Source organism: Protobothrops mucrosquamatus, unplaced genomic scaffold (assembly GCF_001527695.2).
Source record: "Protobothrops mucrosquamatus isolate PMUCROS unplaced genomic scaffold, P.Mucros_1.0 scaffold217, whole genome shotgun sequence".
Taxonomy (NCBI): Eukaryota; Metazoa; Chordata; class Lepidosauria; order Squamata; family Viperidae; genus Protobothrops; species Protobothrops mucrosquamatus.
Window position 1 is genome coordinate 328399 of NW_015386570.1, and position 15856 is coordinate 344254.

The following is a 15856-nucleotide window of genomic DNA, read 5'->3' on the forward strand; positions in this document are numbered from 1 at the left end:
CTATTCCGTGCGGCCGGCCTGGCGTAGTTTGATTATGTTTTAGTGGGGGTTTTTGTATGGGTGTGTTTTTAGAACAGGCCCATTATTTAATTTGATTTTAGAACTGCCTATATTTATCATGGTTTTTATTATCGCCTGTTCACCGCCCTGAGTCCCATAAGGGAGATAGGGCGGTATATAAATTCAATAAATAAATAAATAAATAAAATGTAATTTTAAAGGCTCGACCCGGTTTTTAAAATCAGTTCATATAGTTTAGTTATATTTTATTTACATACTCTACCCAGAATTTCTTGACTAAATGCCTGGCTAAAATTGTTAAATGACTAGATTTTTCATTCCAGGGCCTAGTGACTTTTTCAAGAGTCCATATTCGCCTGTATGATTCCTTTGAAACTTGCCTGACATTATCTAAGTGGCAAACACAACAGAAAGTCTAGCTTCACTTATGTTGTTTAAATACACTGTAATTGTTTTCATAGAATTACCTGTTAAGGTTTATCAGTGTGACTCTTGAAACAGTGACACCTGTAGGCTCATGCTGAAGCCTGAAAAAGGTTTGAGTATTTTAATGCATAGCAGAGAACGTCTCTGCTTGTGTGAGGGCAAAGCATTGTGTAAAGCATTTTCTGAAAACTCCACTGTTGAATGCTGCTAAAATCAGTGGACGTTCAACCATAATGTTAATGAACAAAGGGGAGGAATCAGTCAGACCTCCTCACTTATTCTTAATCCTCCAAAGTTTTTAATTAATCTTTAAAAATGGTTACATAACAAGTGAAGAAAATCTTAGGGGAGGAAATTCATGTTTTGTGTCTCTTTCTTTAAAATAAAAAGTTCAGGCAGTACAGACAGTGAAGAGAGTACAGATTCTGAAGAAGAGGATGGAACAAAGCAAGACCTGTTTGAATCAAGCACCAATACAGAAGACAAGATGGAAGTAGATTTGAATGAAAGTAAGTAGCTTTTATCGCACAGTTTCTCATGCATTCAGATACAAGTGTAGGAATTGGACGGTCCTTAACTGGCATTTTTTCATTTGTTAAAAAAAAGTGGAAGCCTTTGGCCTTCTTAATTTTTTTCATTATTTGTACTTTGAAAAATATTTAATAGTGTTATAATTAATGCAGTGTCTGCACTTGGTTCATCTGATTGGTAGTAAACCTCAAGTTAACTCCATAAAAATAAAAGGGAAGTATTTTACATTGCTTCTATTTACGGTTGTTACTGCCTCAGTTGGACCAAGATGGACCAAGCTCTGAACATTTAATATATCACAATGCAAGGACAATGTATGGATGTATAGAGGGATTAGGAACATGTGCACCACTCCTTCCTCTCTTGGTATTTTTGGCTTGTAGTAGTGGGTGGTTGTGTGTAGTGAAAGACAATCTGTAGACATTTTCTATTACAAATGAACATGCATAAAATGTAAAGGGATATATGGAGGTGTGCATATTCTAAAATGACAATTTTTGAGGAGTTGCTTAAATATGATAATGGTAGACTGAATAGTTGTAAATGGTTCTAATTTTTCTCAATATTCATAAAAGTAATACAGTTGGCAAATTCTTCCTCTGACTTTTTAAAAACTTAAACAAGCTGCCTTGCTATAGACTTAGTATTAGGAACTGATATATTTCTAACGTTATAATTTTTTCAGCACCTAACTGGTCAGCTAACTTTGATGTTCCTATGGAAACCACACATGGCACTAATCTGGATTCTGTTGGGTCTGATGTGTGGAGCACAGAGGAACCAATGCCAGCAAAAGAAACTGGTTGGGCTTCCTTTTCAGATTTCACCGTAAGGTAGGAAAGTTTTGTGTTTCTGCAAAACCTACAAATGAAATTAAAGAAAAACAAAAAAATATATGTTTTGTTTTCACATATTTTATATTTGAAATGATTAGCTCGTTAGTTTGCTTTAGCACCTTGTAAAATGCATCTGTAGTAATAGATTCACATGTTTAGGTGAAAAATATTGCAGAAAAAAAATGGTTGGCGTCATTTGAGTTGCAATTCAGTTTTTTGTGACTCATCTGGAAATCACATTGCAGAAGTTCATCAGTAAAATGCAGCAAAATGCAGAATTGTAGTATCAATTTTTCCTACAAAAACTATTCTACTGAGAAAATCTCAGTCTCTAAAAATAAAAACCTCACTGACCCATTTACTTTGTTGCAAATTCATTTTTTTATAGGAAATCTTGGTTAGTAGGATAAAAGAAGCAGCACTAACATTTTCTTCCCTGGCACTTCAAGAAGTGCTTCTATCTTCATTTTCTTTCTATCCTCTTCTCCCAACCATTATCCTCCTTTTTTGTGTCTCATTCTGTTGAACATTATATTTTTGTTTTCTGGATTTAAAAAGTAATCTATAGCTGAACAGCCATCTGTTTTTCTTTCATGTCCTAATCAAAGGTGAGAGTTCAAAGAAAAGATAGTTTAGCTTTCAGGATTTATGCAAACTTCTATAAGGTCCAAATGCTAATTGATATTTAGATTACCTTTATTTGCTGCTCAATTACCCATGAGCGCAAGTATGCTCTAGAATCCTGTTCCAAATAGTTAGCATTATCATACAGAAGTGACCAACTGAAGTCTATCCTGTGTACTCCTGGCAGAAAATAATTGAAAATGTGATTCATCAATTTATTTTACTTTGTTTTTAAAGTTCAAAAGATTCTTTGAGAAGTAATTCACCTGTGGAGATGGAAACCAACACTGAACCAGTGGATCCTCTGAATGCAAATGTAGCTGCCCTTGTGACCCAGCCAGAAAGTAAGAACTCAGAATTATTTTGATTAATAATGTGTGGTCAGCATATTCCACTGATAAGAGAATGCCATTTTACAGGACGTTGGAATTGGTCCTTCTCTGGAGTTGTGTCTGCTATACTCCTAAACCTGCCCTCTCTTATGAAACCCTGGCTCCATCAGCACAGCCTGGGCAGAGATGATTTTTGGCCCCAGTTTGGTAGAAAGTGAGAAGGAAATATTAGAGAATTTGACAATGATTTACCAGGGTTTATAGTTTCCGCAACTGTTTTGTTTCTCTGATGTGGGTTCTGAACATTTTCATTATTATCGTTGTTGGGTTTTTGTTGATGCTTTAAATGGAATTCATTATTTTTTAATTTTTATTCATTATTTATGCTTCCCATCTCCCCCTTCTTACTTGTCATCCAGAGTTGCTTCTGTGACAATAAGCTCTCAATAACAGTTTACCAATTGGTTAAATATATAAAAGTTTATTCCACTTATTGCTGACAATTCTATACAGCTCAGCACAGAACAGAAGAATAATGCAGATATTAAAATATAAAAAGTAATTGTCCACTTTCATTGTTCAAATTCCTTTTTCAGATGTAGGAAGTATTGCAATGGAAGCTGGTTCTGATGGAGAAGATGATACGGAAAACGCAGATAAAGTGACTGAAACAGTAATGAATGGCAGCATGAAGGAGACTCTTAGCCTTACTGTAGATGCTAAAACTGAAACTGCTGTCTTCAAAAGGTGAGGCATTAAACTTTGCTGCACTGTATGTTTAAGGAATTTTCATTAATCATATTAAAAAGTGGCCTAGTGTTGCATTCTCAAACCATTTAAAACATAACCATTTGGCCAAGCTTTCTGTGAAATTGGAATTTAAATATGGTTTTATTTTGATTGCTAAAGTTCAATCAAATGAGGTATTTTCACTGAGTACCATTGATCAAATTTTTAATTTTAACTTGATAGTTGCTATTTTTTTTGATGTACTAGCCTCTGAAGTCTTTTCTGTACTTTCTCTCCCTCTTGTTATTTTTAAAAATAATTTTCTAATCTAGTTTTGAATGAATTATTGGAAATAATTGACGTCATGGGGATGATGCAATAGCCACAGCAACAAGGCCCTTTTTTCCTCAGCTTGTACTTTATATAGGATAGGATAGAATAGAATAGAATAGAATAATAACTTTATTGTCACTTTGAATGTACACTAATCAGCATTAAAATGAAATTTTGTTGCATACAGCTTTGAGATAGTTTTATAAATTTAGCAAGTTTCATGTGCTCTTCAGTTCACCTTTTTAGTCAAAGTTCTGACCTGAATATTAGCATGCTCTTTTTTTGGTCCATGTCTTGTTATTATTTATATGCCATCTAATTTACAACTCTGGGTGGTTCACAAGTGAAAATGTTCAAAACAAGGAAAACACGAAAACTAGAAAATGGCAAAAATGACAAAAATAGTCTGGAATGAAAAAGAAGTGAATACACACAATCCAAAGAAACCACCCTTGTAGGTTTCCTTCAGTACACTAAGGAAACAGTGTTACCCCAAAGGCTGAGAAAATATATAACCTCCACCCACTTTTATTTCTTTATTTATTAAATTTATTTGCCACACATCCTGTTTCAAAGTGATCTGGGCAATTGTAGTTATGCCTAGTTATGCTTGGTCCCTAACTGATCGTTATTATTGTAGCATGAAAGGACATGGATTGTTCTCTAACATTCCACTTTCTACCTCCATCTGTGCTATGAATGGCATCACTACATTGCACATAACGTAGTGGCCGTACATCAGTCTTGCATCTATATGGGTAAGAGGGAGGATTGTTGACTGCTAGGGAAGGCTGGTTGTAGAGGATGGAATCTCTCCTTCTAGAATCTGCTGTTTGTTTACAGAAATAATTTTTTATAACAATAGAGCAGATCTAGTCAAGATGGAAAAGCGTGATTAGTACACATTAGCTCCTTCATTGGAGGGAGATTGGAGGATTTAACATGAATGTTGGAAACTTAACTTTGGTGCCAGTTTTTTAATGTTTAGGTTTTAATTGATATATGTCTTATGTTTTAATTGTTAGCTACCCAGAGTTTGATGTAAGATGGATGGCTAGATAAATATTATAAATAAATAAATAAAATCTATCTATCTATCTATCTATCTATCTATCTATCTATCTATCTATCTATCTATCTATCTATCTATCTATCTATCTATCTATCTATCTACTCTCTCTCTCTCTCTCTTTCTCTTTCTCTTTCTCTCTCCTTCTTTCCTTCCTTCCTTTCTTCCTTCCCCGCCCATCTCCCCTTACAAGGCTTACAAATTATGAAACATATGAAAAATAGTTAAAAAATTAAAACAAACCAACATTAAAATATTATTAAAAACTGCACTAAAGCCACACCTACAAGAGCCAAGATATGGATGGGACACGGTTGAGATCTTACTCCATCAGCCGCCTTCAGCAGTGAGTCCCCCCCCTCCGGGCCCCAGGTCAAGCGGCAGAGCCAGATTTTGATACCCTTCCAGAAGGCCAAAAGGGAGGGGCTAGTTCCCACTTCTGGTAGTGGATTGTTCCACAGAGATGGAGCCAGTTTCCTTAGCAGACAGGATCCATAGCAGGCCCCTTCCACAGACACGACTGGGGCAGGCTTGTCCCATTGGGGAGAGACCGCTCCTCAGATACCCTGGACCCATGCCATGTAGGACTTTAATTGAATCAGAAGCAAGCTGTCAGCCGATGCAGCTCATGCAGATTTGAAGTAATGTAGCAAAAACGTCTTACTTTAAATTATTTAACAATGATAATGAAATATAGTAAATGGTATAGTATAGTATATAGTATATCTGAAATATAGAAAATCTGGGACAGGGTAATCAGAAATGCACATTTAAATAGAATTAAGTTCAATTAAGTTTGATACTCAAAATGTATTTCTGGGCTTAGAATTATTTAATTATAAGTAAATAACTCCATGACAAGATTTGTTTTTACATTCTTGGGGCCTTTTGTTGTTTGTTTGTTTGTTTTTGCTATAAGGTCTGCTTAAAAAACAAAGTACGTCCTACAGGGGAATTTTACAGGGACAGTATGTTAAAACAGAAAATAACCAGGCTAATAACTAATATGTATATATTAGGTATGAGAATGCAACAGAGGGTAGGATAGTACTTTTATGCAGGTTAAACAGCCAAGTTGTGAAACTGAGTCAGCTTAGATGAGGTGCAATGAAACTTGAATGCTACAGCATTTGTAACTCAGCTCCCCTTTGGTTTGTTAATTAGGGTGTTTGCAACTTTATTAAACTGTGAGCTCTCAATGATTACTTGGAAGTCCGGCAGAGAGAATAAGTGTTCTCTCAAGAGGCTGGCATTTCGGCTGCTACATATTTTTTCTGATTGCCAGCATACTGGAGGGTCAAATATTAGGCGAGGACCTGATTCTTTCTGTTTGTTCTAGTCTGAAGGTGAGGAGCCTGGCTCTATAACTTCGTGCTCATGGTTGTGTTGCAGTCTCACAGGATCTTTAGTTTCAGCCTCCATTTCTATATCTGGATTTGATCCCCTCTGTTTTGAATATCAAAATTTACATACAGAAGCAGCTAATGCCAAATATTATTGAGGATGTTCTAATTTTTACAAAGAGAATCTGTTGCAAAATTATCAAGAAACTGATTTTTCTTTTTGTACTGGTACAGAAGTAAAAGGATTTTATTTTCAGAGTGAGTAGGTGCAGAAGGTGATCATTCCAGCTCTTAGATCAAGCCAGAGGTTTGAAATTTTAACTTTTCACCTGTTTTTGCAGGGAGCATATTTTTTTTCCTCCAACCACAAACAGATTGCAGCCATAAATTACAGTAAATGTTTGACATATTACAAAAAATATTTCAAATTCTAAATGTATCAGCAGGAAAGGTTTCAAAACTGCAGATAATCTTTTATTCTTTTATAATGACTAAATTATTGTTAGACCTCTGCCCTTATTTATTTATGGGACATATGCCCTCCTATCTCATACAACGACTTTAGGAGGCTCACAACAGTTCATATTTTCAGCTTTAGATACTTGCTTTTGCTGATGAAGAAAGATTGGTTTTTCTTTGAACTTTTCCTCTTCTCATGAAAACAAGGTAGCTAATATAAGAGCAATCAACCCGGTGGCTTTCTTTCTTTTCTCCTTCCTTAGAACAAAGCTTTTGGTAGAAACACTTTTTGTGTTTAAAGCATCCTAGGTTAAACCTTGCCATTGCTATATAAGACCAGAAAAAATGGCTTGAAATAATTCATTCTCCCAGTAGACTATTATACTTAATAGACTGGTTGGGATAAGGCATTTTCCTCTGTTGTTCCTTTTCTGTTCAGTTACTGTTTTGTTTTATAATTTGACTCTGCTAGTTTCATCACGCTCCAAATCTGGATGGGTGATTCTTCTTTTACATAGAAAAAAAAAAAAGCTTGCTTGCATTAGCTCTGCTACTAGACGAAGTGGAAAGAGATTCTTCTGCATTGACTAGTTTGTTCACTATGAAAATACCAGTGCTAAATCCATCATCTTTTCTTTCATTTGTATTAATTTAGGATGTCCTTTTGTTTCCTCATAAAGTAATCCAAATGCTGGATGTTTTGTGTACTTGTTTTGTGAACAATAATTGCTTAAGCAAACTTCATGTAGATTTTTCAATCCATGGATTGCTGTTGGTTTACTTTCTTCTTGTTTTTCTGAGGTGCTTTTTATTGAATAGTGCCAGATGTATATGAATTGCACCCTTCAGATACTGGAAAAGACACATATTTAAGCATCTGGTTTTCAAATGTTTCGGTTTTCTTCATTCAGGAAAGCTCAAAACAGTTTATACTCTGTCATGAAAATTGAGACTGGCTTCTGGTAACAGATTGGTTGTAAACTATTGTTGGATAATTCCCCTTCAGTCTGCAGTTAGGACCTGTGATTACTGAATATTAAGCTTGTGAAATCAATCCATAGGTGTCCAAAGAGAAGCTAGGTTTTAAAAATATGCCCCAACTGTTCTTAACAGTAGAACTTGCTAGTTTGTTTAAAGAATTTGGATAACAATACCACTAGTATTTTTGTTGCATCCTAGATAGACTTGATCCAAACATTCTTTTTTTGTGGGAAAATCTTGATAGTCTTTTTTATATTACTTTTCTGTTTTTTCCACCCTTCCCCTTCACTGTGGCTTCAGAGTGTTGAAATCCTATCGGTATGTACTGTAAAGGATCATTCATGTGTTTTTTGTTTTTTGTTTTTTCATTTTGGGCACCATTTACATTCTTTATTCCTCTTTTTTTACTACACCGTCCTGCATTTTTTTCTTGTCCAATTCCTTTTTAATAAACATAAACTGATGGGAGTGATGAATGTCAACAGAAACAACAATCTTGTGCTTGTTTTCCATGTTTCAATCATATTTCTAAAATCTGTTTGCATGTGACCTCTGGATCCCTTCCCCCAAGTCTTTCATTATTGCATGGTAATACAAACATTTAAAGCACAAACGAAGCTGTAATTTTATTTATTTATTAGTGAGGAAGGAAAACTGTCTACCTCGCAAGATGCTTCTTGTAAATATGTGGTGGAAGAGAATGCAGATGCTGGAGAAGAAAGTCCTGCAGCTCCGCAACCCACTTGCAGCAGCCTGGAGCAGAGGTACCTGTTGTTACCAAGTCATTTTTATATTGTGATGTGTGTATGTATATGCAATGTTTATAATCTGCCTTATAACCTGCTCCTAGAATGCCTTACATATGGGCTCTGTATAGGTTCTGCTTTCACCCTTATAAACCTTTGAAAAAAAAGTGGTGGAGGAAAAAAAAGAAAACATGGGTGCATGTAGTCATGAGGTAGAGACCCAGCTCTATAGATCTTCCTTTCAAAGAAAGATATTTTATGGAAAACCATACAGATAAATGAAAATATGAATAGGTATGGCAACCTGCTCTCAACTATATTGGAGACTCCTGGAATTATTGGATATTCTACATCCTATAGGACAGGGGTCCCCAACCCCCAGGCTGTGGACTGGTACCGGTTTGTGGCCTCTTAGGAAATCAGGCCATGCAAGCAACAGGTAAGCAGGCAAAGCTTAATCTGCTCATGCGCAGGATCTAGGTTGTGTGCAAAACCAACACACACACACACACACACACACACACACACACACACACACGGTCCGTGGAAGACAGTTTTTCTTCCGAAACTGGTCCCTGATGCCAGAATGGTTGGGGACTGCTGCTGTAGGATTCTAGCACTCAGCAGAGTTTGAGAAGTTGCTATGTTTTACCATCTTCTTATCTGCGTGCTTGTCCACATATGACAGAAAGCTGCAAAGAGACCTCTGGGCATATTGGAGAATATTATCTCCTTACAGGACGAGAACTCTGAATTAGCCTTCATAGATTTTCTGCCCAACGTATTAACAGTTTGCAACAGCCTCTTGAGTCTGGGATGTAATAAAAGAGGCTGCTCTGGCAGTTGTAAGTTTGCTACTGATATACTCGTTATGTACTCGTATTGTTTTTCTAATTTTTAACAGAGAAATGATATGTATTGCTACATTGCTTTTATTTATGTCTGATGTTAAGTATGTATCTTGGAGGTGGGCGAAAGCAGCTTAGCTAATGTCTTCTGGGAAGAATAGGAAATGCACAGATCAGGCAACGCTTTTTTCTTCTCCACTCCTGTGTAATAAGCTAAGAGCATAGCTTACAATGATAAGCAATAAGTATGTTCACTTTTTTTATTCTAGCAATTAGAAATGCAACATGTGTTAAATATTGGTTGTACTTTAGGAACATTGAAAAATACTCGACTATTATAGCTTTCTCATCCCCATAATTAATTATAGTTTCTGTTTAATAAAGAATTATAGTGAATTTCACTGATTTTTTTTTTGTTTGTAAATTGCTAGTGCTTTAGAAAAGCATTTCTTCAGATATATAAAAGCTTACAGAGGTTTGTAAATGTTAACTTTCTCTGTACTGATATTAGGATTTCTTTAATATTCAACTATCCTTTTATATATTTGGTGAATTTATAGTTAGAATTAGTAACCAGCTTTGTGATCTGAATTGAGAATGAAAAATATCTAGGGTCCTTAATGTTGCTGAGTTAGGGGTATATATATATACCTGGAGAAAACAGTGCTCCATTCAAGTTGGTTGCATTCCAGATCAAAATTCAAACCAGTGTGATTCATATTGTGACAAAACAAAAACTTGAATCTAGAAAACAGTCTCTTCATCTCATTCCAAGAGTGGTTGAATTGGGGATCCAGTCTAATTATTAATCGGCCATCCAACTTGCAGAAATGGGCTCAATTTTTTTTAATATTAAAACTGAAAAAAACCCATATGAAACAATTCCTATGTGATACAGGTAAACTTCAGGAAAATATAAACATCTAATTAACATCTCCAAGAATATATCTAATTGCTCCTTACTAAAATAAAAAATATAAATAATTTTACTGCATCTCCAACAATATAAATGCAGTGAGGTCAATTTTTTAAAGAGGATTGGTAGCAACCAATTTCTGAATTCTGTTTTGGCAAAAATGGATCAGGTAAAAATGCTGATATTCTATGGGAATGATAAGCAATCTATAGGGCCAAATTTGAAACCTAAGCTTCATGTAATGATCTCCAGTGTGTCCTAGAAGTCAGGGAAAATTCACAAGGCAAATCTTCATTGTAATGTAAATTCTTTAATTTACTTTGCAAATATATCAGTGCCATAAAGTCTATTCTATATTTTAAAAAATCCAAAACTATTTAATTAACTGTGTTTTTCAGTGTTTAGAATCATTGTGCGCTCTTCTAACAATTTGATGCTTCTTTGATCTCCTTAGGGCTGATCAACAAACCATTCTAGCAGAGGCATCTGTTAATGGCCCTGTATGATATGTGATATTGACTGATGATAACTGAAGAATATGAACTGATTTCAAGGATATGATTCCTGAGGATTTCATCTAGAACCTATTGGAGCCAGTCACTGCTGCATTTAATTTCACAAGTGATCAGGACCAGCAACATTTATATTCTAGATTTTGAGACATTGTACAGAAATTCATAAGTGTAAAAATTGCACATTGAAGAATACCAAGAAATTTTTGCGTATGTTTATATTGTATTGTTCTAAATGATGGGTGATTGTGAAATAAGAACTTGCCACCCAAGTAACATTAGTAATGATACTATAGTTAAAAATGGCTGTAAGAATAGTTTTATATAAAAAAGTGAATACACAAATCTAATGTATTTGAGGCATACTATTTGACAATTAGTGACCAAAGTATGTAGCAATTTTCATAATTTTTCACCCAAAACATTTTTAAGTCTATCTTTCTTTCATTTGGCAAAGAATTGTTCAAATGCAATGCCCTTTAAATGTTTGGTTGCTTTAGATTTAAAACAATGATTTAAAAAGAATTTTGGTGTTTGACATACTACAGCAGGCTTTCAACTGGTAATTGTTTTCTGTATTGTTTAAACCAGATCAAAATGTAAGTCTATCGGTAGAGATTTTAAGTATTTATTACTACAGCTTAGTTGACAGATTGATGTTACTGTAAAGCCATATGTTCTGTTAAGTCTTGTTTGCTTGAAACAATACCTTACAGGTGAAACACTAGAATATTTTGAAGTGCACATGGCTTGTGTATTTTTACAAGACTCACCTTTTTTTAACCCATTCACCAAGATGTACTTTAATTTAGAGCATTACAAAATTACCCATTTTGAAACAATCTTCATATTTAAAACACTGTAATCCTTTTGACAAATCAAATAAATATAACAAATGCCCATGCTGCTCTTGTAATTAAAGTTCGTGTTTTAAAGATGTAATGTCTTTAAATATCCAAATTGGGCACTTGAGCATGTTAATTGTTATATTTTCACTGTTTTGATCTGTGTGAAGATTTCATTTGTAAGTTTTAAACCAGTTTTTTTCATAACTGGGTTGTGTATATATATATAGTGATTATGGAAACTAATTGTAATTTATAATTTTCTATGTCATAAAATTCCAGCCGCCTTTTCAAACAGAAGCAATATAATGTATATTGCCACATTCTTTGGTGGAAGGGTTAAAGAACACCTCTTGCACTTTAAGGTGCAAAATCCACTTTTCTTCCTTTCAAAAGAAGTTATTCATGTATTTTTACATCATATGTTTTCCTGACCAGTATTTAAAAGCCAAAAGGATACTCTAAACAATGGCCAATGATTTATTTTAGAAAGTGTCCCAAGCTATGTGCCTAATATTACATTGCATACAGAAATAAAAACAAATGTATACTGGTACTTTTATTTTCTCATTACTTCTGGCCATCATTTTGATATTAGAATATGCATAATTGTGTGACCCACACAAAGAGGGTAAAAATAATGAAATAAAGGGAGAAGTCAAAAAGAAATTCAACTAAAGGTGATTTATATCAACAGCATTTACTGTATTTCTTTTCTTTCTACCCTTGAACACTGTCAATCTCAGCATGACAATGTGTTTATCCATACATGGTGTTTGCTCTTCAAATTTGGTAAAGATAATTTTCAGGTAGGCTCAACCTAAGGGCTGTACACATCCACATGGGCCTTTTAGCATAATCTGAACATGATTAACCATATTACAAGATGCTTTTCCAACTCAGCCTCGCCCATAGTCTACAACAGTGTTTCTCAACCGTGACAATTTTAAGGCATGTGGACTTCAACTCCCAGAATTCCACAGCCAGCATTGCTGGTTGTGGAATTCTGGGAGTTGAAAAGTGGAATTCTGGGAGTTGAAGTCCACATGCCTTAAAATTGTCAAGGTTGAGAAACACTGGTCTACAAAGTCCTGATGTCTCCAGTTCCAAACAGAAATTAGGTCCCATTATTATTTGTTTAGAATCATTCAAGGTCTGCTGCCTTAAATTCACACACTATATCACACAAGTACAAACTAATATAATTTGCCTACTAAATGTAGCATGCCTTTATCCTACCTTTAATTTTGTAAGCAGCCCAAAGAATCACTTTGAAGCAAGCGGTGGAAAACAAATTTAAGAACAGATTAACAGAGTTGGAAGGGACTTTGGAGGTCTTCTAGTCTAATGCCCTGCATAAGCAGGCGACCCTATACCGTTCTGGACAAATGGCTGTCCAGTCTCTTCCTAAAAACCTCCAGTGATGGAGCACCCACAACTTCTGGAGGCAGGCTGTTCCACTGGTTAATTGTTCTAACTCAGGAGATTTCTCCTTAGTTCTAGGTTGCTTCTCTCCTTGATTAGTTTTCCTCCATTGCTTCTTATTCTGCCTTCTGGTGCTTTGGAGAATAGGTTGACTCCCTCTTCTTTGTGGCAAACCCTCAAATATTGGAACACTGGTATGAATTTTAAATAATAAAATATATTTATTATTTATTAATAAATAATATAGCAAATTCTCAGAAATCCAGAGATCTAACTGAAGTTACATAGTCTGCATAGCATTTATTTACATATTTCAGAATGATTTGCGATTAGCATGAAATGTCTGTACAAATTAGTTAACTTGCCTATAATGATGGTTTCCAAGTGGTTATCAGTGAATTTTCATACCTTGATTTCTGCAAATGATCAAAAAGTTTGGGGAATATTCCAGAGTTAGAGATTTGGAGGAGTCTTTTGGCATTTCTTTCTATGTTCAGAATATGTCTGAACATATTCTCCATAAAACAGAAAGGGAGGAAATATGAATTCAGGGAGGGAGAATATGAACATTACAGAATATTACCAAGAAGTAACCATCATTGTTTTGTCATCCTGGCACATGGCCACAACAAGGTATCTTACCTGGCAGCAACAATGAAGGATAAAACCAAATATTAGTTGAAAATATTTCACCAAGATTACAGGCTTGTGGAATAAACCCTGAGTTGTGTAGTGTGCAACTCTAATTGTCTCATAACCAAGCCCAATAATTGTCGCTGCCCATTTTGAGAAATGCTGCATGGAAACTAGATAGCCTTAAGAGGACCTTGGTACCAAATAAATCTTAGGATATTTTAGACAATTAGAAAAGGTATGTCCAATTAGTCTTGAATCACAAAAAGGATGTTGCTGCTAAAGTTTGTCACATGCTTGAAAAACCAAAAGGTGAAATGGGTCCAAGTCAGTTGTTTCAGTGGTATTAGGAGGAATAATGGAAATCAGCCACCTTAAGGACTAAAAAAACATCCTCTAGCTGGAAAGTAATTTCCCCCTCATTGAGAAAGACATTGTAAAGGGTAACAATCATCGGTTAACTCGGACAAAAGGAACTGTGTTGGACATATGTGAAGGGTGGTGAATTTGGCAATGTAGAGTAGCATCCAGAGCCAGTACCAAAAGACCTTGAGATTTTGTAACGTATCTGTTAAGCTATGTTACAAAATCAGAAGCAGCACAATATTTAAGGAACACATGGCTATAAGCCAGACCCCAGGGGAAGGGGGGGGGCGGAATGGCAGAAATCAATGTGTTTTCCTTCCAGCCCTAGAACAGAGTCAATGGGAACATGAAATCAGAATACAAAAATAGGCATATTTTATGTCCTACCCAGTCTGATGGTGAAAGCCACCAGGAAGGGGACAGGAGGCTGGGTTAGGACAGCAGTAAATGCATCCTTGAGGCAAAAGATGGTGCCATTGGTTGAAAAGAGACTGATGTAGAGGAGTAAAGGATATTCCAATGCTGGTTCTGGTCAGGGTTGTTTTTTCTCATTTAGAACTGGCTTGTAATTATTCAACAAACGGACCTTTTAGTCACAGCCAGATAGAAATCGGATGGAAAGGAAGAAAAAATTTAAGCTAAAAAGAAAGGAATTCAATGTTTCAGACATTCCTGCTCACAGGAATGAACTATCAGAGAATGAAGTATCAGACAAACTAAAGTCCTGGTGTTATCTTGAAATCATTACGGAATTCATCACTGGGAAATTAATGGAAATTCTGTACGAACAGATTAGCATTTAAGAACTCACTATCTTGGAGAGAATTTTTTTTAATTTGGTAACTTATTCATAAGAGTTCCCCAGCTATCCTGAGATTTTTTATTATTATTATCTGAAAGCACTCCACTGTATGCTGCAGCTAGAAGAGTCATACTGACCCAACAAGATGCAACCACATCCAAAAAACCCTGAAACTCTTGGATTTCTGAGACACTAGCTTTATGGTTGTCAGATGAAGCCTTGCCCTTATGGGTATGCTGTAGTGTGAGTGGTATTCCAGCCAAAATCTTCTAGTTCTGGAAAATTCTTGACAACTTAATACTGCACAAGTCCTGAAATCCCATGTGTGCGTGCCTTTAACTCTCCAAATCAATATATTGGATCCATTTCTCTCCCTCCTCCTCTGCTTCTGAGAAGCTGTCCGGCCTTTTTTTTTTTTTTTTTTTTTTAAGGAAGACATTGATAGCCACACCTCTTCCATAGTTACATGATTCTATTTAAAATTACAAGAGTCCTAACCTCTTTTCAGAATGATCTGTGCTTGCAATTTGTAACGATAGAAATGGAAAGAAACACTAATCGTTTCAGAACTGACTTTGCTACATTTGATGGCATGATGAAGACACATTGTTTTACGATGACATGGATTTTTATACCCATCTGCCATATCTTTTAGAAGCTTTTTGAACTCAGGTACAAGTTCACAAAGGCCCACTGACTATTACTTTAATCTCCACTAGGTGTATTTGAAGTCCTGAAAGAAAGAGAGCTTTGCAATTGGTTGTTGTGATGATGGGAGGTTCAAGCAGTTGAGTATGTTTTATCAAGAAAGATATCTTACTGTGGATTTAAAGTATGCTTCCAATTTAACCAGATGAATTCTTGATCTCCATTAAAACATTTTCACCTCGTCTTTTTTCATCCTCAAAACATGTATCATTCTGTCAGACAAAACCTTATGCTGTGTTAAATGTTAAAAGGTTATTTGCTGCAAACCTTTTTTTTTTGCTCTTTAAAATAGCCAGTCAATAAATTTCAGTATGCAAAAACAATATAAATGGGAAATATTTTACCAATAAACAAGAATATTTGTAGCTCTG

At 35.3% G+C, this 15856-nt stretch overlaps 1 protein-coding gene across 3 annotated transcripts in view; it reads left to right on the forward strand.

The window, feature by feature from the left end:
* PPP6R3 (protein phosphatase 6 regulatory subunit 3) overlaps window positions 1–12105 on the forward strand; it is a 65865-nt gene extending 53760 nt beyond the window's left edge. For all 3 annotated transcript variants that reach the window (XM_015814082.1, XM_015814083.1, XM_015814084.1), the window contains 6 exons: window positions 838–956; window positions 1664–1811; window positions 2676–2782; window positions 3367–3517; window positions 8326–8448; window positions 10649–12105. In XM_015814082.1, coding sequence (XP_015669568.1) covers window positions 838–956; window positions 1664–1811; window positions 2676–2782; window positions 3367–3517; window positions 8326–8448; window positions 10649–10700 — 700 coding nt within the window. In that variant the 3' untranslated portion in view covers window positions 10701–12105. The remainder of the gene's footprint in view (window positions 1–837; window positions 957–1663; window positions 1812–2675; window positions 2783–3366; window positions 3518–8325; window positions 8449–10648) is intronic.
* The last annotated feature ends 3751 nt before the right edge of the window (window positions 12106–15856 follow it).